The sequence below is a fragment of the Typopeltis vanoorti genome, chromosome 10 (assembly GCF_054136105.1).
Source record: "Typopeltis vanoorti isolate ZY-2024b chromosome 10, IOZ_Tvanoo_1.0, whole genome shotgun sequence".
Lineage (NCBI taxonomy): Eukaryota > Metazoa > Arthropoda > Arachnida > Uropygi > Thelyphonidae > Typopeltis > Typopeltis vanoorti.
Genome location: NC_143558.1, coordinates 74345096 through 74370184, shown reverse-complemented (window position 1 = coordinate 74370184; position 25089 = coordinate 74345096). Strand labels below are relative to the sequence as shown.

General features: G+C 36.7%; 1 protein-coding gene across 2 annotated transcripts in view; it reads right to left on the bottom strand.

The window, feature by feature from the left end:
* The window catches only part of LOC150102512 (ATP synthase subunit s, mitochondrial), a 74159-nt gene that overhangs the window by 34704 nt on the left and 14366 nt on the right, over positions 1-25089 (bottom strand). For both annotated transcript variants that reach the window (XM_090399100.1, XM_090399101.1), the window contains exon 3: positions 6543-6751. In XM_090399100.1, coding sequence (XP_090255226.1) covers positions 6543-6751 — 209 coding nt within the window. The remainder of the gene's footprint in view (positions 1-6542; positions 6752-25089) is intronic.

Here is a 25089-nt window from a genome sequence, read left to right as displayed (position 1 = left end):
TGACATCAGTGACTGACCTGACTAATGCTCTTCTGATATAATGGAATAGAATTACTGTAACAATGTACAATTGGAAAGCCTTCCTGGTAGACTGAAAGCTGTTATAGCAGCAAAGGGTAGACCAACTCCATATTAATGTCTTTCACATTACAGTGAGAGTTGAGATGAGCAGCAACCTGATATTTTTTTTATCAGATAGTGTATTTGTTTAAATAATTTGTGAAAGTATGCAATTCTTCCCATGATCCCAGATAGATGACAAAAAATATCATTAATACTTTAGCTGAATGGATTTTATTCAAATTTAGTATTTATTATTATTAAACCTCCATAAAGTAAAAAAAAAAAACTCATTGTAGTTGGTCCTACATACCTCAACGAACTGCCTTGAACTCATTCACTATAATCTCAAGCAATGCTTTCTACTCATCAACCTTTCTCAATGCAAAAAACCTGTTTCTCTCCTCTGCTCATATCTTCTTTATACAATGGCTTTATATATATATATATATATATATATATACATAAAACCTCGAAGTTACGCGGTAAGTGGGACCAACAAAAAGTGCGTAAGTCAAATTTGCGTAACTGGGGTATAATTTTGTGTAATTTATATATACAAACATACAATTGGGACCAAAGGTTTACAGAAACACCTATATTTTTTAAGAAATATAATCATAATTGTAGTTTTTCGTACATAAAAAAAAGAAAGTTATTTCAATATCGATGGTTTCATAAAATCTAATAGATTCGTCTGACGGTATAATGTCTTTTTCTTGTCATGCAAAATTTCTTCATAGCAAGCTAATGATTTTTTTATTCCTTGCCTTGTGGCTACAATTCTTTCCTTGTTAGAATCTGTCCTCCAAAATCTGTAAACCTTTCTTTTATGACTGTTCTTACTGTGGATTCTTGTAGATCCAACCTCTTTGCTAGATCAAAAATTTTCATTCCGCCTTCAAAATCCTTAATAATGTTGAGTTTTGTTTTCAAAGTCAATGTTTTTCTTTGCTTGCTAGCTGTAGAAGAATCGGACTTGCTTCTTTTAGATGACATTATTATTTTTTATGTAATAAAATTTTTATCAAGAACATAACATTAAACATTACTTAAATTAAGGGGATATTAAATCCCACATAGTTTTAAAACCGAATAAGAAATGTGGTTTTACATTATGGAAAATACCTAAGAATAGCGATCTGAACTTCCCCCACCTTTGCAACGAGTTGCCCTGGTATTGTACTACGTACTAGGATCACTTGCATTGGCTAACGCTAGTGTCGCCGATACTTTATAGTTTACTATATTCGGCAAGAAACTCTCTGATTCCAATCTTTGAGTTTCTTATTCGGTTTTAAAACTATGTGGGATTTAATATCCCCTTAATTTAAGTAATGTTTTCATTGCCGAAATGAAGCTTATTAGCTCTTTATACTTAAATAACATTAAACAATCGCAAGGTTTGTAGACTATAAAAATCGTGTATGAATGGAGACTGCAAGAAACACATCAGTGCTTGTTCACAGCATGTGACACTGGCGAATGCGGCTGGTGCCTGAAAGATACGACTAGTGGTGAGGCGTGAAGTGGGACGGGTATACGTACATATAAGAAACTGCATAACTCTGGATTCGTGTAAGTCGGGGTAGTGCAAGTCGGGGTATGACTGTATATATATATCTTTATATATGGCTTCTGGGGATGCTCCCCACCCCTTGTTTTATCCATCCTCTCACCCATCCTATGAAAAATCTCTTCACACATTAATCTGGTAATGTCCTTGCTTTCCCCTCCTGTCTATGAGGTTCTTGTCAGCCTGGTTGGTCAACTGGTTAAATGTATCCACTCTCAACCAAAAAACAAGGTGCAAGTTCAAATCCTGGCAGTGGTATGGATGCTTGTGATTATCTCTGGGTGGTAGATGAATTTCATCATTTACTGTAAGAATACCACCCTGATTACTGAAGGCCTGAAGTGGCCCAAAAACGTTCCATTTTTGGTCTCTAGAGTAGGATTTCTGGACCAAGTAAAAAATAATAATAAAAAAATATATATAAAAATACTTAGCCCACTCACAGCTAATATACTTTAGGTTTTACAACCTTTCATGAATGGAAATCATAAAAAAGACAGAGAGAGAGAGAGAACATGGTTATTTCATAACCATGTTCTCTCTGGTTATTTCATAACCAGCATTCCAGAGAACAGAAACCACCTTAGTCAATCACCTCTGGATCCTTTCTGATGCATCCTCATGCACCTCTATGAGGGTGTGCTAAAAAGTTGTGATAATCACCCTTCATGGTGATTATCACAACTTTTTACATAGAATCATGTAACTTATACATTATTCTACATATTCACGAAGTGCTATACATTTGTTACAATGCTGAGGCATCATTTGCAATCCTCTGAGAAAAAAGTGTTTCCATTGTTGCACAAACCAGTCCTCAGATGCAGATATGACTTCATCATCTGTGGTAAATTTTGTTTGCTTCAAGAGTTTCTTTAAATGTGGGAATAGGAAGTAGTCAGATAGGGGCCAGATATTGTAAATAGGGTGGGTGAAGCAGACATTGAAAACCCAAGTTGTGTGCTGCCTGTTGGGTTTCATGAGCAGTGTGAACAAGTGCATTGTCCTGCAAAAGCAACACACCTCTGCTCAGTTTCCTGTGACGTTTTTCTTTCGTTAGCTCCTTCAATTCTTTCAAAGCTGTTGAATAAACTGCTGATGTAACAGTTTCATCTTTTTTTGAGGTACTTGGAGGATTACACCATCCATATCCCAAAAGACAATGATGGCATTTGTCTTTTGGGCTCAGAACTTCTTTGGCTGTGGAGAACCTTTGTTCCCACTCCATTAACTGTTATTTGGGCTCATAGTGATGAAGCCAAGTTTCATCAACAGTAACAATATGAGCCCACCTTTCTCAAAATGACCCAAAATCCCTTGAGATGGCAGCACATGTTCTCTCTTTTTGGTCAGCATTCAAACACTTGGGGATCCACTTTGCTGAGAGCTTCTGCATGTCCAGATATTGATGGATAATGACTACAACTCATTTCCTGGATATCCTCAGAATCTTTGCAATGGTTTCAGCTGGTATCGTCAAAGATCATGGCACATACTACATCGATGTTTTCAAGTGTGATCGCTGTGGAATGTCCTCCTGACCTGGAGGCATCTGGTCAACTGTTGGATATGCTGGGACACAGTCCCCTAAAGTCTCACACAAAGTTTGGTGAATCTCAGTTGCAGAGTTTTCTTGCATCACGAAAAACTTGATGATGGCCCACACCTCTGTGTCTTTGAATTTCTTCAAAACCTCTGACATATCTTCTTATATATCCTAAAAGAAAAAGAACAAATTATTACAATTTGATGAAACATGCCATCTACTGCCGACCACCACTACTACTACTATTTTCACAGACAATCACAAACATCCGTGCCCATGGCAGGATTCGAACCCACCATGTAAAATTTGGGAAATTCTAGTCTAGAGTATCTAAGCCAAAAATGGGTCAATATAATTTTAATACACTTCTTGAAATTTTATGAAAGTATCACCACTCAAAAGAGCTCTTTGAATAATATGACAGAATAATTCTCATGGAAACAAAAGAAATATCTACTGCCAACCACCACCACCACCACTACTTTCATAGACAATCACAAACATCCATGCCCACAGCAGGATTCAAACCCACAGCCTTTTGGCTAGAGAGCAGATACGCTAACCACTCGGCCAACCAGGATGGAAAAAGGGTTCCTTCTTCTTATTATTATTAGTAGTAGTATGTGACACCTCCAAGGAGTGCAAGGATTCATCGAGTTAAGACACCTACTCTACAATTCTTCATCTACACTAATGCCATCTATTGCTCACTACCACCACTAGTATTTTCACAGACAATCACAAACATCCATGCTGCCCACGGTGGGATTCGAACCCACTGTGTAAAATTTGGGAAATTCTAGTCTAGAGTATCTAAGCCAAAAATGGGTCATAATTTTAATACACTTCTTGAAATTTTATGAAATTAGCACCAGTCAAAAGAAAATTTGATTTTCTGGTGAGAAAATCAAATTTTTGGTATTTTTCAACTAGCAGCTCAACAGAACTTTTGTATGAAGTAATCTTCACTGAATAGCATTATTTTGAAAGGATATTGAATCCACCATTATTTCTTAGCCGAATAAGAAACTCAAAGATAGAAAATCTATCCAAGAGTTTCATGCCGAATATAGAAAACTATAAAAGTTCTGTGAGTCAAAGCATAAGCCAACAGATGGTACATGCTGGGGCAACTCGTAGTAAAGGTGGAGTAAGTTCCGATCGCTGTCCTTCCCATAATGTAAAACACAACTCCCAGGAGATGTATGCTGTCATACATTATACATTATGGGAGAAGGTCACTACCCAGACTAGTTTCGACCTTTTCAAGTCTCGTCAGTAAGTAGGTAGACCTAGATGTAAATACTGAGGTTGCAGTAATACAATGCTTATTTCTTTACTATACGAGTCACCAAAAGGTGCACTATTAAATTACTGAGATCAAGATCCAATAGGCTTCACTTTGGCGAAGTAAATTTATTCAAATTAAGTGGATATTGAATCCACCATTATTTCTTAGTCGAATAAGAAACTCAAAGACAGAAAATCTATCCAAGAGTTTCATACTGAATATAGAAAAGTATAAGAGTTCGGTGAGTCTAAGCATAAGCCAACAGATGGTACATGCTGGGGCAACTCATAGTAAAGGTGGAGTAAGTTCCAATCACTGTCCTTAGTATTTTCCCATAATGTAAAACTGAACTCCTAGGAGATGTATGCTGTTATACATTATGGGAACATACATCTCCTAGGAGTTGTGTTTTACATTATTGGAAAATACTAAGGACAGTGATCAGAGAGCTTACTCCACCTAATATCCACTTAATTTGAATAAATTTACTTCACTGAAGTGAAGCCTATTGGCTCTTTATCTCAGGAGAAATATAGAAAAACTTTTACAGTTTCTATATTCGGCATGAAACTCTTGGATAGATTTTCTATCTTTGAGTTTCTTATTCGGCTAAGAAATAATGGTGGATTCAATATCCACTTAATTTGAATAAATTTACTTCGCCAAAGTGAAGCCTATTGGCTCTTTAACTCAGTTATTTTGAAAATATTTAATTCTGATAACTAATTGCAGAAGAAGTCTAAGAACTCATTGCGGAAGGGTACTCTACTCCACTCTGCTATACGTATCTCAAGATCCCCCCCCCTTACTACTTAATTTCCTGCTATGCAGAACTACCATCAATACTCATCACCGCCAACAGCATTTTTGTTTGTAAATTGTGTGTGTGCACTGATGGCCAATTTTCTTGTGAGTGGGACGAAAAACCTTGCTATAGTGCACTATGTATTTAGTCCCTACAAGTTGATATAGAGATCTTCCACTGTAAATAACACAAAACAGACCTATAAAAAAAAAAAAAACAGTAATGGGACCTGTATTGTTTAACTCTTTATATCAATTACATTGTCAATGGATTGCAGGGGGATATTCGATTGTTTATAGATGATGTAAAGCTGGGAAGCGTTATTAGTAATAGTGCAGATGTGGTAGCCCTGCAAGAGAATTTGAATAAACTGGACAGATGGGTAAATGAATGGGGAATGACAGTTTAATGTAGCTAAATATAAAGTCTTAAAGTTTTTGGATGCATCGATGGGAGGCTGCATACTCGGTCGGAGGAAGTAGGAGAGGCAAGGGATCTGGGAGCAATGAGTGATAGAAACCTGAAATTCAGAGAAAACTTTACAAATGTGACGAAGGTAACCCAGAGGATTGCTGCAATCCTGAGAAGGACTCTGACCTGCATAAGAGTTATCATTCCATTGTATAATGCCCTGATCTGACCACACCTGGACTATTGTGCTCAAATTTGGTCCCTGGGATTTGAAGGGGATAAATTAACCATGGAAAGAGTGTAGAGATAGATAACAAAGATGATATCAGGACTGTACAATGTTAGTTATGAAGACAGGCTGAGAGAATGTGGGCTGCAGAGTTTGGTAGATAGAAGGAGAGGTGATATGACTGAGACTTTTAAACTGTTGAGAGGTAATTACAGGATTAACACTGGGGAATTCTTTTGTTTTGTGGAACAGGGAGAGGGAGCAAAGACAAGGCTCCATACCTCAAAGTTATGAAAGGAAGTTGTGAGCAAGAAGGTAAAGAGTGATTTCTTTGCATGGAGGGTGGTTGAACCGTGAAATGTGCTGCCTCGGAGAGTGGTGAGAGGAAAAACAGTCAATGGGTTCAACGAACGGTATGATAGACCGTGTTTTCTAGGGTGGGCCTCTTACAATGAGTCTTGTGACTCCATGGAGGCCTGAATAATAATAATAATAATAAACGATTCTGAGAATCATTCTCCATATTTGGTAGAATTTTTAAGCAGTAGATAATACAAATAATAATGTAAACCATCAACTTTAAATGTTACGAATAACAATATTAATGTGTTCAGTAATGCTTACTGAGATGGGGAAAGCCAACATCCATGATTGCTGAGTCTGTAGCATCTATTTCTTCAATTTTATATTTTTGAAAGTTTGAAGCTGGTAACGTATTATAATCAATCTGCCACTTTTCCATATCTTTCCATTTGACAGCTGCCCCACACCTAATTAGCCATTCGGCTGCTGCACGATCAGGCCCAACCTCTTCAATTCTTGATGGATCCACTCTAAAGGTTAAAAGATAAACATCAACTATACAAATATAGAATACATACAGAAAGAATGACATCTCCAATATTATACTATTTTCTCTTTTAGTTTACAACAAGGGAATAATGAATTGTTCACACACTTTTAGCTCATTAGATATCATCATCATCACTCAAGAATGTATAGCATACTCCATAATCCAATACAATCAAGTTTTTATTATTTATCAGTTTTCTATCTACAGTCGTCTTCCAAGTGAATCTGTTAATTATCTGGTCAAAAATTTTATTAGATCTCACATTTTTTAACTACCCATCACTGAGACTTTGTTTTCCCTCCAGCTCTTTTTCTTGCCATCCTTGAATATCACCTCTTTTGCAAACTTTTCCTTATCCATTCTGTTTAATTGTCCATACCACCTTATACTGGCTCTGCTTACTCTTGAATGCTAATAATGTATTTGCAACTTCCTATCTAACATCTGCATTTTCTTCAAAATTCTCATATCTACAGTCTCCAGTCTTTGATCACATCTTATTTCCAATACAACTCTTAAGATCCACAAGTTAAATTCGGCTTGAATACTGTCAAGGATAGATAACTGGCAGGAAATCTCCAGATAAGAACTGATCAGGATTCTAATCTAATGTATAATCCTCATTTTCATATGGTATGTTCTTGGTAGATATCTGCTGGATATTGAACAACAAGGGTGGGCTGGCAATTTAGGAGTTATCCAACCAAACTGTATTCTGTACTGGATTAAAGAAGCAAACATGATGGTACAACATTATGAACTTTCTTAACAAGTGGGAGACTGCTTGGTTAAATGTCCCCCCCCCCTACCTCAATGTTTTTGTCAGGGAACCAGGGTGAACAGTGAAAAATCAGATAACGGAACAAACTGAACATCATCAGAAATCAAGATAGGCACATGAACATAAGAAGCATATATGGAAAAGAATTCCAACTGGCAGAAGAACTACAGAAGTACCATGTGGACATAACTGGTATCACTGACCCAAAGCACACTAAAACAAGAGAGATCTTGCTACATAATAATATAGGATATCATATTTGGGTAATTGTGATCAGGGAAAGGAAGGAAGGAGTAGCAATAGTATTCCACACCACACACACAAATAAACTTCTTGATTGGCAGGCGATTTCATGTAGATGTGAGCAAATTTCAAAATGGGAAATTAGGCAACAAAACTTATATTGTCCCACAGAAGGTTCTCTTAAGGAAGAAGTGATAGAATTTTTCTAGTCATTAGAGAAGGCAGCTGACATAAAGGAAATGGAAACGATGGTTCTCAATGGAGATCTAAATGGTAGGATAGGAAATGAATCCCAGGAATATAGAAATGTTTTCAGAAAATTTGAAGAAAAGGCAAAGCTAATAATAATGGCAAGTTATTGCTGGATTTCTTGTTCAGGACATGAACTAGTCATCACTTACACCATGATTCAACATGCACAAATTCACACAGAAAGATGAAAGAAGAAAATAAAACGTGTTACTGATTATATCAGCATTGATAGTGATATACAAGTTCGGGATACAAGAGTATACAGGGGCATTCAAAATTGGAAGTGATCATTAGTTAGTTTTACACAGGATAAATATGAATATCATACTGAAAAGAAAATTTCATTTCATCTTCCTATTCTGTTAGACTCAAGGCTGTCAAGGCTAAATAACTTGGCATCTTTGAAACTGGATTACTGGTTATGATAGGGCAATTAATCATATTATCTGCATTGCATGTTTCTAAACTGAGTGTGTTCCAGTTTGCCTATCTGCAGGTTGAAAAACCCAAGTTTCCAGGAGGGAAAAACCCTGCCAGCTAACTCTCCAACCAAAGGACATTGTTGATCTCAACTCAGTAACAGGGACTTTTTTGAAAAGAAAAAATATATTACTATGAAAATTTTAAAAAGAATTAAAGTTGTCAGCCTTTACAGGTGATCGGTAGACTTAGACTCAACTATACAAATATTATTAAAGACAAAAATGAAAGTGTTCAAAAACAAGAACCCAAACTTTCAGTTTCGGTGGCAAACTCTGAAGAAAACATGGACTGATTCAGTTCTAGGGAGGCATGTGTTGTGCAAGGCTAGAAAAATCAGATATCTAGAGTGAACTCAAGAAGAGGCAGTCTTGAGCAAGAAGAAAACATATCAAAAGTTTCCAGCAAGCAAACTGGCAATTATATCTGCATTGTATATAGAGAAGATAGCTAATTTATGTGCAAAAGTAACTAAATATAAGTCATGGAAAAACTTTGGTAAGAATATAGAAGTTAATCATCAGGAAGGCAGCAAAATATTCTGGTGGTTGTTGAAAAAAGCTTAGAAATGGAGCAAAGAGTACTATAAAAGGAATCAAAGATGATAAAGATGACATGAGAAATGAAATGTAAGTTATTATTATTATTATTATTACACCCTCATCGTCGACAAACTGATCGTGGGAGGTTCATTCAAATGATAACATATTTATCATATAGAATCTTAAAGTCCTTAACACTCCTTGCATTAACAACATATTTTGGTAATGCATTCCATTCACTGACAATTCTCCATGTAAAAAAATCTACTTATCACATCCTTTTTCACCACACTTTTACATAACTTCCAAAAATTATCTCTGGTTCTTCCCCTCTCACCTTCTACTCTTTTTATAATCCTCTCTGGTTCTTTCCCCCTCTCACCTTCTACTTTTTTTATAATCCCCCTCTGTATTAATCTGATAAAATCCTCTCACTAACTTAAAAGTCTCTATCATATCATCAATCTTCCTTCTATCCACCAAACTGCAATCCACGTCTCTTCAACCTCTCTCCATAGCAAGCATTCCAAACTTCTGATGTTGTCTTAGTCACTCGTCTCTGGACCCTCTCCAGTGTATCCACATGACATTGAAAACAAGGTGACCAGATCTGAGCACAATAGTTCAAGTGTGGTCTGACCAGTGCCTTATACAGTGGCACAACCACTTCCTTATCCTTGCATGTTAGAGCACTTCTTATCATAGCAGCACTACAGCGTGCAACCTTTGCAACACTAGCAATATGCCCTCTAAACTTCAGTCTACTGTCAACCATCACTCCCAAATCTCATCCACTTTCTGCAGTACGACACCATCAATATAGTACACAGCCTTATATTTCTTCACTCCAAAATGCAACAACTTGCACTTATTAATATTAAAACTACAACCCCACTCTTTTGTCCCAAGTAAAAGTCTATTCAAATCTTCTTGAAGGGAATTAGCATCAGCAGTAGTGCTACTTATAATTCTTCCCAACTTTGCATCATCAACAAATAACTAAAGATCCCCAGCCAGTCCACCTGATATATTGTTTACAAACAAGTTAAACAGCAGGGGCCCAAGAACAGAACCCTGGGGCACACCACTGCTCCATTATACACAACCTTCAGGTATCGTTCAGAGAGCCAATCTCTGATCCATCTAACCAATCCTCTTCAGCCTGTACAAATTACCACAGCAATATCTGGTAATCTATCAAATGCTTTTGCAAAGTCTAAGAATATCACTGTACATGATTCTCCCTTATCTAACACACTCGTCACCTTATCATAAAATGCAAGTAAATTACTAAAACAGGACCTACCCTTTACAGATCCATGCTGACCTTCATAAAGAATGCCATGTTCATCAACCCAATTATGTATTCTATTCTTTACCAATCTCTCCAACACCTTGACCAGAACTGCAGTTATGCAGACTGGCCTATAGTTGGAGACTTCTGTCTTAGAATCATGCTTGTGAAGTGGTACTATTTTGTTCTCTTTCCACTCATTAGGAACCCTACCCACTGCAACACTTTCATTAAATAACCAGGTCAAGGGTATAACCAACTGTGGTGCACATTCTTTAAGCATGCGTGGTGATATGTCATCCATTCTCACAGTCTTATTCACATCTAACCCAACCGACATCTGATACACCTCTGTTTTTTCACTTCCAATTCACCTAATACACTTGCCTCTCTTTTATATATTGTACCGGATAATTTATACCAGTATGATATATGCTGATAAAGTGCTCATTCAATAATTCCACTATATCCTTTGCAGCTGTTAGTCTGCTGCCATGACTATCCACCAATGTTAGTCTGAAAATTATTCTTCCTCTTGCTTGCCATGTAGTGGAAAAATTCCCTCAAGTTAACCTTGGCCTGACCAGCCAATCTTCTCTCATACTGCATCTTTTCTTTCTTTACCATGCTCGTCACCTTTCAAGCCTGCACCTTATACTCTCCATGGATCTGATCACCACCAACTGTCTTGTACCTCCTCCATAACATTTTCTTTTCCAGCACTGATTTGCTTGATTTTGCTGTTCATCCATTTCACACCCACTCTATTTACTCTCTTAACCCTCGATATTATTATTATTATTATTACGTAACACCTCCAGGGAGTCCAAAGACTCATTGAGGGAGGGCGCCTACTCTACAACTCTCCGTCTCTACCAATCCACCGACAGTAAATTTACAGTTGCAGTTGGTGGATATTTTCTCTTTATATTACAGTACTGTACTGCAAATACAGCACAGTGCTAAATAAAAAATTCATACACTGTATTTATTGATACCGTAAATTTATGCTGTCTGTTTACAAGATGAATTGATATAGGTACTGACAGACAGACAATCGTCTGTCTAAGTATATGTAAAATCTAAGTATATTACTGTGTATCCTTCTCCCCTGTCCTTCCAATTTATGTTATTGGAAGCATTACCAATAACATAAATAGTCGATTAATATGTATTTTGTATGTTATATGTATTATATCCTGTATTCTTACAATAAAGTAAGCTAGAGAAAAGAAAATGCTATTAAGAAAATCATAAGGAAGAGAAAATACATTTACAGTACTGTAAAAAGTATAGTACTTTTACAGTACAGTACTGTACTGTAAAGAGAAAATACAGTACAGTTGCTAAATACAGTGCTGTACTGTATTTATTGATAGTGATATACTGTATTTATTGAACCTCTCCATAAATTTATGCTGTCTGTTTACAAGATGAATCGTCTGTCTTTCAGTACCTACATCAATATCGTCTTATATGATACAAAAACACTGTAGATGTTATACATATTATTAACACTAGACATCAAAACTGAAAAGATAATATGAAAAAGAAATTTATATTTATTTACAGGTATAATGATTCATACACTGATAATGAAGCAGCAGCAATATAATTGCTTTATGGTAGGCTATGCACTAATAAATGAATCATTATAAAATTTTTATTTTATGCTAATTAATTCATTTTAACTAATTACTTAATCAATAACAGTTAATTTTATGCAGTTATGATTTAATACTGCATCTTTGTGTTTGTTTACATTTCTCTCAACTTAAAATGCTACCATGTACAGTCTGTAAATATTTTTGTGTGTAAGTTTTGATAAATTTTAACTTTTATAATAGATTTGTTATATTTTATGGTAGTAAATGTTAAAATGGACTAATATGTACATATATTTTATGCATTCATGACATACCCAACTTTTTCTTAATTTTTTTGATACTTCTAAGCTACTTGATTTGTCTGCAAGTTTTTTCAAATTGTTGCAAATTTCCAAAAAAAATTGAAAAAATCAGCATTTAAGTGAACAGCTGTTCAAGGGTCAACTGTATTTTAGTACACTGAAGGCAGATGAATTATCTGGTGTGAGACCACACCCCACTTATTGCAGACCTGAAGTGGCTTGAGAAATTTCCATTTCTGCATTTGAGAGCAGGGTTTCCAGAATATGTAAAAAATAAATGTTAAAAAAATACAAAAAAGATATAAAATTGATAAAATAGAAAAAAAAAATTCTTAGACCACCCATGGTACAAAATGTACTATAGGTTTACAAATACCTTTTGTGGGTGGGAGCAACATCAAAAAGCCTAAAAGCCTGATATGTAAAAAGATAGCTTGAATAGATATTATTTAGCCAGAAATACTGAAATATAGAGTATGAAAGTTTTACAAGTGCATAATTCAGAAGGTGTGTCAGAAGGTCAAATTCCAGATGATTGCAGTGATGTTCCCAGTGATAAAAATGGAAATACAATTATTATTATTATGCCAAGACCCCCATGGAATCAAAGACTTATCTAGGAGGTCCTTTTATTATACACATGGCTCATCATACTGTGCTTTAAACACACTAAAATTCTCTGCAGACACCACACTCTCAGGCAAGGCATTCCAATCATTCATAACTCTGAATGAAAAACCTGCTTCTCACTCCCCTACTCACACCCTCTTTATACAGTTTCCAGGGATGACCTTTGGTTCTCCCCTGATCTCCCACTATTTTCTGTAGAACCTCTCCAGGATTGAGCCTATAACCACCCCTTAATAACTTGTAGGTCTCTATCATATCTCCCCCTCTTCCTCCTGTCCACCAGACTCTGAAAGTCGCATCTTCTCAATCTTTCCTCATACTCGACATTCCAGAGGTTAGAAACTACCTTAGTCAGTGCCTCTGGACCCTTTCCAACATCTCTTCATCCTTCTGAAAACCAGGTGACCAAATCTGGGCACAATAGTCCATGAGTGGCATAATCAAAGCTCTATACAATGGAACAAGAATCTCCCCACTTCTACAAGTCAGTGTCCTCTGCATCATTCCCAGAAGCCTTTGTGTTGTCTTCACAATTTTGGCTCTGTGTCCCCAAAATTTCAGATCCTTATCCACTATCACCCCCAGATCTCTTATTTCCTCGACCTCCAACAATATATCCTCACCAAGCATGCATAAATTCTGCATCCCATTTTAGTTTTCCAAATTTTAAAACCTTACATTTTGCAACATTGAACTCACATCCCCATTCCCGCACCCAATCACTCAATTTATTCAAGTCTTCTTGTAAGGCAACAACATCTTCTCTACTTTTCATGGTTCATCCCAACTTTGCATCATCAGCAAACAAATGAATATCTCCATCCAAATCTCCACCAATATCATTAATATACAAGTTAAACAGCAATGGCCTTAAAACAGAGCCCTGAGGCACAACACTAATAGCTTTCCTTTTCCTGGATATCGCTCCCCCCAAACACAACTTGTTGATACCTATCAGACAGCCAGTCTCCAATCCAATGCACCAATCTAATATCCAACCCCATCTGCTCTAGTTTGACTGTCAACCTATCATGAGGTACTCTATCAAAAGCCTTTGCGAAATCCAAGTATATTACTATGTATCCTTCTCCCCTGTCCATGGAAGCAGTCACCTTATTGTAATACGTAAGCAGATTACTAAAATGACCTCCCTTTAGCAAATCCATGCTGTCCATCAAAGATAATACCATTGTTGTCAACCAACTTCTGGATCCTAGTTCTCACAAGCTTCTCCAACAACTTAACTACAACACCTGACACATAGATTGGCCTATAGTTTGATGCTTAAGTTCTATCACTTCCACTATGAAGTGGCACAATCTTGCCCTTCTTCCACTCCTTAGGAACTTGACCCAGTGCAAGACTCATATTAAAAAAATATGTCAAGGCAGGTGTCAACTCTCTGGCACATTCCTTCAGAATACGCGGTGATATATTATCAAGTCCCACAGCCTTATTTACATCTAGTTTACCCAATTCCCCGAACACTTCTTGCTCACGTACAGTCAGTCTCTCTTCTCCCCATCATCAACTGCTCTCCATCTCTTCATGAAGTTACATTCACAAGATTGAAAGACCTTTATGAACTGCTCATTAAGTATCTCCACCACACCTTCTGCAACACCTGTCTTTATATCATTTTCTCCAGTCAATGTCATCCATCCATAATCATTCTTTCTTTTGCTGGCTACATATTGAAAGAACTTCTTAGGATTCTTTTTGGCTTCATTAGCTAACTGCTGTTTATACCTCTCTTTAGCTACCCTCACCAACCAAGTCACCTGCCTTACGTGGTCTTTGTTGTCCTCATTGAATTGGTTATTTCCACTTCTCTTATGTAGCCTCCATAATGCCCTTTTTCTCTGTATTGCATGCTTAATCTCTTTATTCATCCATTTCACACCTACTTTATTTAACCATCTCACCCTTGGAATACATTTAGACATTGCATCTACTAGATAGTTTTTGAAAATCCCTCAAGCCGCATTGATCTCTTTTTCCAGCTAACTCCTCATTCCATGTTACACCTGCAAGCTGTCTCCTGAACTGTTCATAATCACCCCCCCCCCCCACCTTGTAGTTCCAAATATACCCTTTTTTTACAGAGGTCCTTAGACTGCTGGCAACCACCCAGGTAATCACCTCATGGTCACTCTCAATAATTGATGGGTGATTTGACACTTCATTTATAATTACATCCTGTGATGAGATGACCAAATCCAAGACCCTAAATCCTCGTGTGCCCTCAGTTACATACTGTCAGGTAGTTATCCCTCAAAAACTCATCTTCTTTACTTCCAGTTGCTATCTCATCATTCCAGTCTATATTGCCATAATTAAAATTGCCCATGATGATCACCCTTTTCTTATTTGCTTGGCTAATTTGATTATACATTTCATAGTCACTACCATCCACATATCCTGGTCTATAACAACATCCAACCAAGTATTTCATTCCATTCACCTCTATTTCACACCATACTGCCTCAAAATGACTGGCACTATTTCCCTCTTTATATGGACATAACTCTTTCTCTATCATCAATAACACTCTCCCCCCTCCCTTTTTACCCCTTCTATCCTCATGAAACACATCATACCCTTCCATCTCTGTTCCTGTCAGGATGTCGTACTCATCTAACTATGTCTCACTTATTCCAACAATTTTTGGGTGAACAGACTCAATTAGTGCAACCATTTCATCTACCTTGTTTCTTACACTTCTAGCATTTGTATATAAACACAACAGCTCGTTCCTGGATCTACAGCTAGTTCCACTGATACCACTCATTCGATGGGATCTCTCCATGCTCGACTGGGGTCATTTTCCTTTCTGCTTATTCGTTTTAGAACCCTCTTCAATTCCAACTGTTTCCTCTTGATTCCAGGTCATCCCATTCCTTCCCTGTCTACACATGCTCTCACATCCTCTTGGAGCATCCAACTTTCTCATGGTGGGTACCCCTGTCCACCTGAGTCTCCCTGTTTCCTTGTTCATCTTGCACACCCATTCTCTTATTTTCCATACTGATGCCACTTACTTCCTCATTCATAACCACTTCTTCAATCTCTCCTGTCGTATTCTTGCTCTTCCACATCACTTCCCACTTGATCTGATTCATTCTCTGTACTCACTTCTCTACCTTCCAGCAACAGTTTCTCCAAGCCACTCACACCATAACCACTCAAATGCAGTCCATTGCTCCCATACAGTTCACTTCGTCCTTCAAACTCATTCCACGCATTAACAAATTGTAATCCCCTCTCCTCACACATGTCAGCCAACATATCATTCATAATCCTTGCTCTCCACTTCATCAATTGAATGTGAGAATTAGAGAAATTTTGTTACAGAATGTTCCAGATAAGATTTATGCAAGCATATCTGAGAAGAGGCTAAAAAAATTGTGTAAAAAAAAACTTGGAGAAAAACAAGCTCATTTCAGGACAAATAGAGGTTGTGAGGATCAGATTTTCACTTCAATAACAAACACTGAGAAATCCTAGATCTGTACCAAAATTTTATAGATTAGGAATTTCTACAATACATTCTGATATTCCCTTGACATAAGGCAGTGGAATAAGAATAATTTTTGGACTAAGAGACAAGCTTAAGTATTGAAGGAACTTATTTTTAATGATATTAACAATACCAAATGAACTATTTTATAAAAAGATGTTTATTAACTTTATATTTTGCTGAATTTCAAATTAGCATGTTCAGACAAAACATCTAAAGTCCTAATTTGATGCCCCGTAATGTTGTAAAAAAAAGTATTATAGCTATGTGGAGTCGTTCTTAAGATAACAGTCTCCCAAATTTCCAGCAAATTAATGAAACTATATTTGTTAAGGTTATGAGAATTCTTCATATCCATGGCTGACTCAAAAAATAATCTTTCCAATGTGTAATAATTTTAAATAGCACATCTTTTTATTCCATCTAATCCTGTATGAAGGAGTGTCCAAAGAGTGGTCTGCCACTCCTGACTTGCCATAATAATGGCAGCAGATGTACATTTTATGTTCTTCAAGGAGATTGTTAACAGATCTTCCTATCTGTTCATAGTAGGCCAAGTCACAGTCATAAAGAACTTCATATATTCCAGGATGTGCTAAAGATTAGGAGAGTAGATCAAAGTTGTTAATTTAACATGAAGTTTGAATGTGACGCAAATGCCATGTTTTATTAGTATTTCGGCTATCTTTTCAGATGTACCTCTGACATAGGGAATGGTAATGTTTTGTTCCTATGTATTAGAGGAGGAAGAAGTAATGGGACCAAGTAGTATTTTATCTATTTTGTAGGAATTTAGCCATTGGCCAGGAAGGTATGGTGCAAATATCTGAGTTCTGTGGACATATCATTAGAACAAATGGCTCTGGATCTGTGTGTAAGTGTTTTTAAAATACCATACTGTTGGGCTGAATGATGATGTGATTGTTTATGTAGATATCTTCCTGTGTGTGTGTGTGTGTGTGTGTGTGTGTGTGTGTGTGTGTGTGTGTGTGTGTGTGTGTGTGTGTGTGTGTTGGCTTTTTGTAAATGGAAAAGGATAGTGACCCATCTGAAAGGCAGGTGAATAATGTGTCAAGAAAAGGTAAACAGTGATTTTTTCTTCAGCAGAAGGAATTCTACAGCTATGGAAAGTTCTGTTAATGAAGATTTGCATTTGACAAGAAAGTAACACAATTCTTTAAGCAGTAAATCTTTTGTAGAATATCTTTAAAGTATGGTCACAATATCTTAATTTTGCATTAAATTTAAAAATTATTATTAAAACTTGCATTTTATAAACTAAAATAATGATATGCTGGATAAGGAAGGGGGGAGGACTCATATATCATAAGAAACTTTCTGAAGACATTTAACAGATTATTACATGGGGAGTTGGTGCACAAGCTGATAGAGAGAATGATATATACTGATAACAGATAGTCATATGGATAGGAGAGTGAACAATACTAGGAAGCTGTGTACAGAAAAGTATGCAATCAGTAGCATGCTACAAGGTTCTGTTCTTAAGCCATTGTTCCTCAAATTATTGGTTAATGATATTTAATATGGATTGATAGGGATATTCAGTTGTCTGATGATAAAAAGCTGGAAGGAGTATGATGCTCATGTCAAGGTTGCAGGGCCATCACCATATTAGATCGCACCCTGAAGCAAACAATTAAATATTACCCTGTCGACGGTACTGCAGGGTTGTACCATAACATTAACATGTTTAGCTCCGATGGATGAGTGAAGTTTGCCATTTTGCTATTAATAATCACATGGAGTTGCACCATGGGGCACATTCAGGCTACGTTCTCTATTAGAATTCTAGTAGAGATGAGAAATTGGGGATCTGGCAGCTAATGGCTGACAGAAAAATGCAGTTCAAAGGATACACTGAACGAGTTGCAAAGTCAGTCCACACTGCAGCACAATGACAAGTAAATAAGTGAGTGTATAAGGAATATTGTGTGTAAAAATTTAGTGATATGATTTCTGTTTGATGAGGTTAACTCAAGAATAGGTTCTAAAAGATATGATATGTTAAAGACATTTAAGGTTCAAGGGGGGGGGGAATGAGAGTTTTACAGAATTAATACAGCAGTGATCATACACAAAGTGAAGGAAAAAGAGGACAACAGAAAGACATATCCATAGAAGTTGTATAAGGGTGTGGTCTAGAAGGGGAGTGAAGAGAGGCATGGTGGGTAAGAGGATGCATTGAGTGTGAAAGAGTTCAAGTTTCAATATAAGTAAGTTAATGTTAAACTATAACCTTCCATGAAAAATTTATGGAATCTATGGAGGATTATTATAATTATGTTCACTTTGGATCAAGAGGAATCCTCTCAGACAGACTGATGTAACAAGAAGAGATGTTTCCTCTTGGTTGTCCAATTTGAGTACTGACAGACATACCACATATCATGAGAAGTTTTTTGATAGGTGTAGCGAGTAGGAGAAAGGAATCTGTTTGGTTCAGAATATATTAGAAAAAATAATTAAGGAGAATTGTATATTTCATTGGTATATTTAAATTACTAAAAGGCGTAAATATGTGAACTGACAGAATAATTGGTAAATATAATGAAGAGAAAGAATAACTGTGAATAGAAATACTTTCACTAAATGCATATAAATTGCTAATAATTTACATTTGTGGTATTATATGTGTGTGTCAATAAGTTGATGGGTGGAGCAAATTACATGTGATTCTATAAACTCCAGTTAATCATAAAGGCAAATATCCATGTTTGCATTTATGATAGGCATAATTAACTAAACACGAGGAAGGGGAAAGATATTGGTTTGTGATATATAAATAACTAACCAATAATAAACAGTGGCTGTATACATTGTTGGTAGATCAGAAAATAACTATGAGTCGGGGGGGGGGGACAGATGATCCGATGAACCAATAATGCTGATCAGGTGATCCATCTAGGGAAGTCAAGAATATGTGTTGGTTGAAGAAGCCATTCTTCTAGGACAATTTATTTATTTATACACATTATTTATATTTTGCTTTATTTCTAAGAATTTTCTTTTATTCAATGATGATCAGTGTACATTTTTTACATAGTAACATGTACATAAATAAATTCTGATCATTACTAGAATTCTCCACCTGCTCAAAAATTCTACCCTCATTACAATTTTTTTTCCCTTTTTTGTCAGCAGCTCTTCTATCTCATCAATAGAAGACATCTTGCATATGCTGGTACTGGTCATATGCTAGAACTGCATGTGTTGAGAAATCAACACATACAGTTCTCTTTTTATACATAAAGATTCATTTTTATTCAGGAATTGATGAATTTTTACTCAAAGAATAAACATTTATGTTTATTCTTTCCAAAGAGTGGAATAAAAATGTCCCTATGCAGTGAAAACCATCCTGTTGCCAACAGACACTATACTGCAGATGCAAGCAAAAAAGTTCTTTTATTAGATTATTAAACATAGCATGGAGACCTTTAATAGTCAATGTGTTATATTTGGTGAAAATTGTGCAATCAGAAACAACTGGAATGAAAATGACCCTACATAAAAAAAAACAACTCCCACATACACGATACTACATATACACAAGCAAAACAACGTTTTTATTCTGACATCAAACAATATATAAATAAATACACTGTCTAGCATCACCTTTCAAATTTTTCACTTGCAAAAAATATGTGGTAACACCTGTTTAAAATGAAGTCACTGGAGGCACACAAAGTAAATGATTTATGTAAAACAAGCAAATAGAGTCTGTGTATGTTTTTGCATTTTCCTCCTAATAGTAACCCTCTTAGGAAGTAATTTATTTCCTAAATGTTCCATTGCACTCAATACATATATTACATGTCACTTCCAACATATTCTTCACACAATATCAGTAATTTATTATTGAAAGTTTTTCCCATTTGGTTATCCTATAAATTAAAGATGCCAAGAAATTATATTCATGGTTTAATCTTTATCCAAATGGAAGCAAACAAACTATGGACGTGAAGTAACTTCACGACTGGGCAACTCATATATAGAGGCTAATGACTTTACATCACTTGCCTTAGTATCCCATAATGCAAAGCACATATCCTTATAGACATGTATAATGCAGTACATTATAGGACAAGTCATGAAGTTGCTTCATGTGCAAATTTTGTTTGCTTACACTTGGATAAAGGATTAAACAAGAATATAATTTCTTGGCATCTTTAATTTATGAGTAATTTATGTTACTCATAATTACTTACAATGACCGGAAGTTGATCTTACTGGCAAAATTAATTAATTCTGAGTAATACTTTCAGATAAGTCTCTGTTTTAACATGCAACTCATCTCCAGAAGTGATGACATATTGTATTAGGGGCATCCAGATGGAGTCCAGTAGCTGAGAGTTGTAAAACATGTGATCGACAGTCTCTATTGAAGGTGTGGACAACAAATGCATGATGGCAATTCCAGGATATGGAATGTATGTAGGTAGTGTCTTAATTTTCTACATCCCATTAGCAGCGTGGATAAACCTGTTGCAAAGGTTTTTTTTTTTTTTTAGCCGGAGTCTGTTTCTGATACTTGGCAAAGAATTCTTTGGTTGCTGATCCATTTTTAGATGTTTTCTATTCTTCTTCCTGAAAAATTTTGGCTTATTCTGCAAGTGTTTTTATAGCATATTTGAGTACTTTTGGTAACTTGTTTCTAACCGTTCATTTATAGCTGCTTCTTTATCCAGCTGATCTGCTCTCTCATTTCCTGCTACCTCAGTATGTGTCTTCACCAAGCAGAACTTGATTTCCCATCTCTCTCTAGAGTGAAATTCCAAAGCAGATTTCTTGTCCGTTCTATTTGCTGTCTTTTGATGAGGTGGGGGGGGGGTTGAGTTTTAATTCCTGTAGATATATAAGTGAATGAACTACAGAAAGTCATTCTGCTTGGTTGTTAGAAGGTAGAGTAGGTTTTTTGGACATTAGAAATATTTATTATTATTATTATTACTATTATTACGGGCAACTCCAGGGAGTCATTGGACTCATCGAGGGAGGCCCCAAATCATATTCATCACAACTATTTGACATTCATACAGTATCTATCATACCTCGCCTTAAACTCATTCACTGTCACAGCATCCACCACAGACTCAGGGAGCGCATTCCACTCATTCACTACTCTAAAAGTAAAGAACCCAGCTCTAACACCTTTACTAACCACACTTTTGCCCAGTTTCCATGGATGTCCCCTAGTCCTCCCAAAACCAGCCCTGTTCTCAAAAATATCTTCTGAATTAATTTTATAGAAACCCTTCAGTAATTTGAATGTCTCAATCATATCTCCCCTCCTCCGCCTATCAACCAATTTTTGCAACCCACAATCCTCAACCTGTTCTCATACGGTTCATTCCACAGACCTGCTATCATCTTGGTCACTCGCCTCTGGATCCTCTCCACCTCCTCCCCATCAAGAAGAAACCTAGGTGACCAAATCTGAGCACAGTAGTCTAGATGGGGTCTTATCAAGGCTCGATACAGAGGAACAATAACCTGCTTGTCATCGTATTCTTCAGCAACCAAGTGATTTGATGAGCTGTTTTGGTCACTTTTGCAATGTGTCCCCTAAATTTCAATTCCTTATCTACCAACACTCCTAAATCTCGTGCCTCATCAATTTCCTGGAGCACGGTTCCACCAATGCAGTAAACTGCCGCCAATCTTTTCACCCCAAAATGCATAACCTTACATTTTGCCACATTAAACTGACATCCATTCTCCTTAGCCCAGACCTCCAATCTATCCAAATCATCCTGCAAAATTTTGACGTCATCTGCATTCACTATTGCCCTACCCAACTTCGCATCATCCGCAAACAAATGAACTGTTCCTCTCAGATCATTTCCTATATCATTTATGAACAAATTAAACAGCAGTGGTCCAAGAACAGATCCTTGTGGCACACCACTAGTCACAGGCCGTCTTGTGGACTCTACTCCCGAGTAAACCACTCTCTGATATCTCTCCGTCAACCACCCTCCTATCCATCTCACCAACCCTATGTCCATTCTCATATGCTGCAATTTACTGATTAGAATTCCATGTGGAATCCTGTCAAAGGCCTTGGCAAGGTCCAGTAGAATCACCGTAAACCCATTACCCTTATCCAGTTCAGCCGTCACTGTGTTATAATACGTGAGCAAGTTACTGAGGCATGACCTACCCTTCACAAAACCATGCTGTCCCCGATACAGTATCCCATTTTCTTTTATCCAATCTTGTATTTTCCTCTTGACTATTTTCTCTAAGACCTTGACAATGATTCCTGATATGCTAATCGGTCGGTAATTTACTACAGCAGTCTTGGAACCACCTTCATGCAGTGGAACTATTTTCCCCTCTTTCCACCCGCTCGGGACTAACCCAGACCCGAGACTCAAATTAAACAAAATGGTCAAGGGTACTGACAATTCTTTAGCTGCTTCTCGTACAACACGAGCTGGTATACCATCCAATCCCACAGATGTATTGACATTGAGGTTATGCAATAGACTACTCACCTCCACTTCATTAACCACAATTCCCGTATAATCTACTGGTTTATTCGTTTCTGCAATGTCACCACCTGGATGATATACTTTTGCAAAGTGCTCACTCAGTAACTCAACTATCTCAACTGATTCAGTTACCTCCCTACCATCGGCATTCTTTAAAATCAATCTGCCATGTACATTTTTCCTTTTACTTGCTACATATCTAAAAAACTGTTTAGGATTCTCTTTAGCCTGCATGGCCAATGTTCTTTCGTAATCCTTTTTTGCTTTTCTTACCACACTCGTCACCCTTCTGGCCTGTGCTTTATACCGTTCATGTGCCTGCCGGTCACCCTTCTCCTTAAATTCCCTCCATAGTTGTTTCTTTTTTTGCAACTCAAGCTTAATGGTGTTATTCATCCATTTAACCCCTACTTGATTTATTATTCGGACTCTAGGTATACAGTCAGCCATTGCTTCATGCAAGCTCTTCTTAACTACCTCCCATGCACTATCAACTTCTAGTCCTTGCAGTTGTACATGCCATGGCACTGAACCAATCAAACTCCTAAGCTTGTCATACTTTCCAACAATTGATATCTTAATTGATTAATTATGGCTGGCCATCACGCAGCATTGAAGACTCCTTGTATACTCACTGAGATCAGTAGTAAATTTTTTTTTTTTTGCTGCAGATTGTCTTCTGTGAACTCTTTAACTTCCATAATTGCATCTACTGTGCTTGACTGAGGTCTAAATGCAAACTGATTGCTGCTTAACAGGTTTCTTAACTAGATAAAGTCCATTATTCAGTTTATCAGAAGTTTTTTTAGTACCTTACCAGCAACATTTATGAGGCTAATTGGCCTGTGTTTGCTAATTTCATTATCATTATCACTTGACACCTCCAAGGAGTCCAAAGACTCATCAAGGGAGGGCACCTACTCTACAACTTCCTGTCTCCATCACTTTCTGTCTCAATCCACCCACTACAGCGAACTGCATTATTTATACCAACACCATCTACTGACCACCACTAGTATTTTCACAGACAATCACAAACATCCATGCCCACGGTGGGATTCAAACCCACAGCCTTTTGGCTGGAGAGCAGATACACTAACCAGGCCGATGTTCATCGGATGTTTCTTTTCCTGGTTTGATTATGGGTATAACTTGAGAGCATTTCAATAATAAAGGAAATCGCCCTTGTTGGCATTTATTGTAAATTGTTGTTATGAATTCGGGGAATTCAACAAATGCTTTTAGGAGTATAATGTAGTTATTCTGCCCCCCCCCAGATTTTTTCTTGGATCCATTGATCTCAATATCGACTCAATTCATTAGATGCCAATAAATCACCATTAGAAGTGTCTATGTCTGTTTCGATTCTTTGTCTATAAGTTTTATGGATTTCATCAACTGTTGATTCGTCATCATCAGAAATAAACTTGTTATCATAGTAGCCGCAGTTTCTATTAAGTTTTAGTGTAAGAGTCATTAGTTTTCTTAATAGTTGATAATAGAGGTGTTTCCATATTCTTGCTTGGTGCTAATTTATATATACAGTTCCAAGGATTCAATACGGTCGAAACAGTACAGAATTTTTTCCATGATTGTTTTCACATTTGTAATTTTTAACTAATATCTGTATTTGGCTTTATAGTAGTTCTGTCTTCTACTCTGTCTTAAATCTTGATTATTGTATCTTTGATATAGTCGTCTGAATGCATTTACATGTTTTCTTAGGACTGTTAGTTTGTCGTTCAACCAAGGATACTTATTTTCTGCCATCGATGTTTAGCTTCTTAGTTGTTCTGAGTGTTTGGTCGCAGGATTTTTTCAGGCCTGATAAAAGCGCAGAAGCAAGGAAGTCTATATCGGCTTGTGCTGATGTCCAGATGGCTAAGTTCTTGTCTAAGCTAAGCTATTGTTCGCTGATCTCAGTAAAGCAGTGCTCTGACATTAGGTGAGCAAATTCTCGTTTTAATGCTTATACAAATGTGTCCAGATTGGTTTTGTTGGCGAGGTCCTTGATGTTAATGCAATGGTTGGTTTTGTGTTTTCCGTTTAAATTTTTGTTACTGATGATGAAACTTAATATGTGATGATCGGAACAGCTTTACTCTACCTTGCATCTCCATTCAGAAATCTCGGGTAAAATAGTGCAATT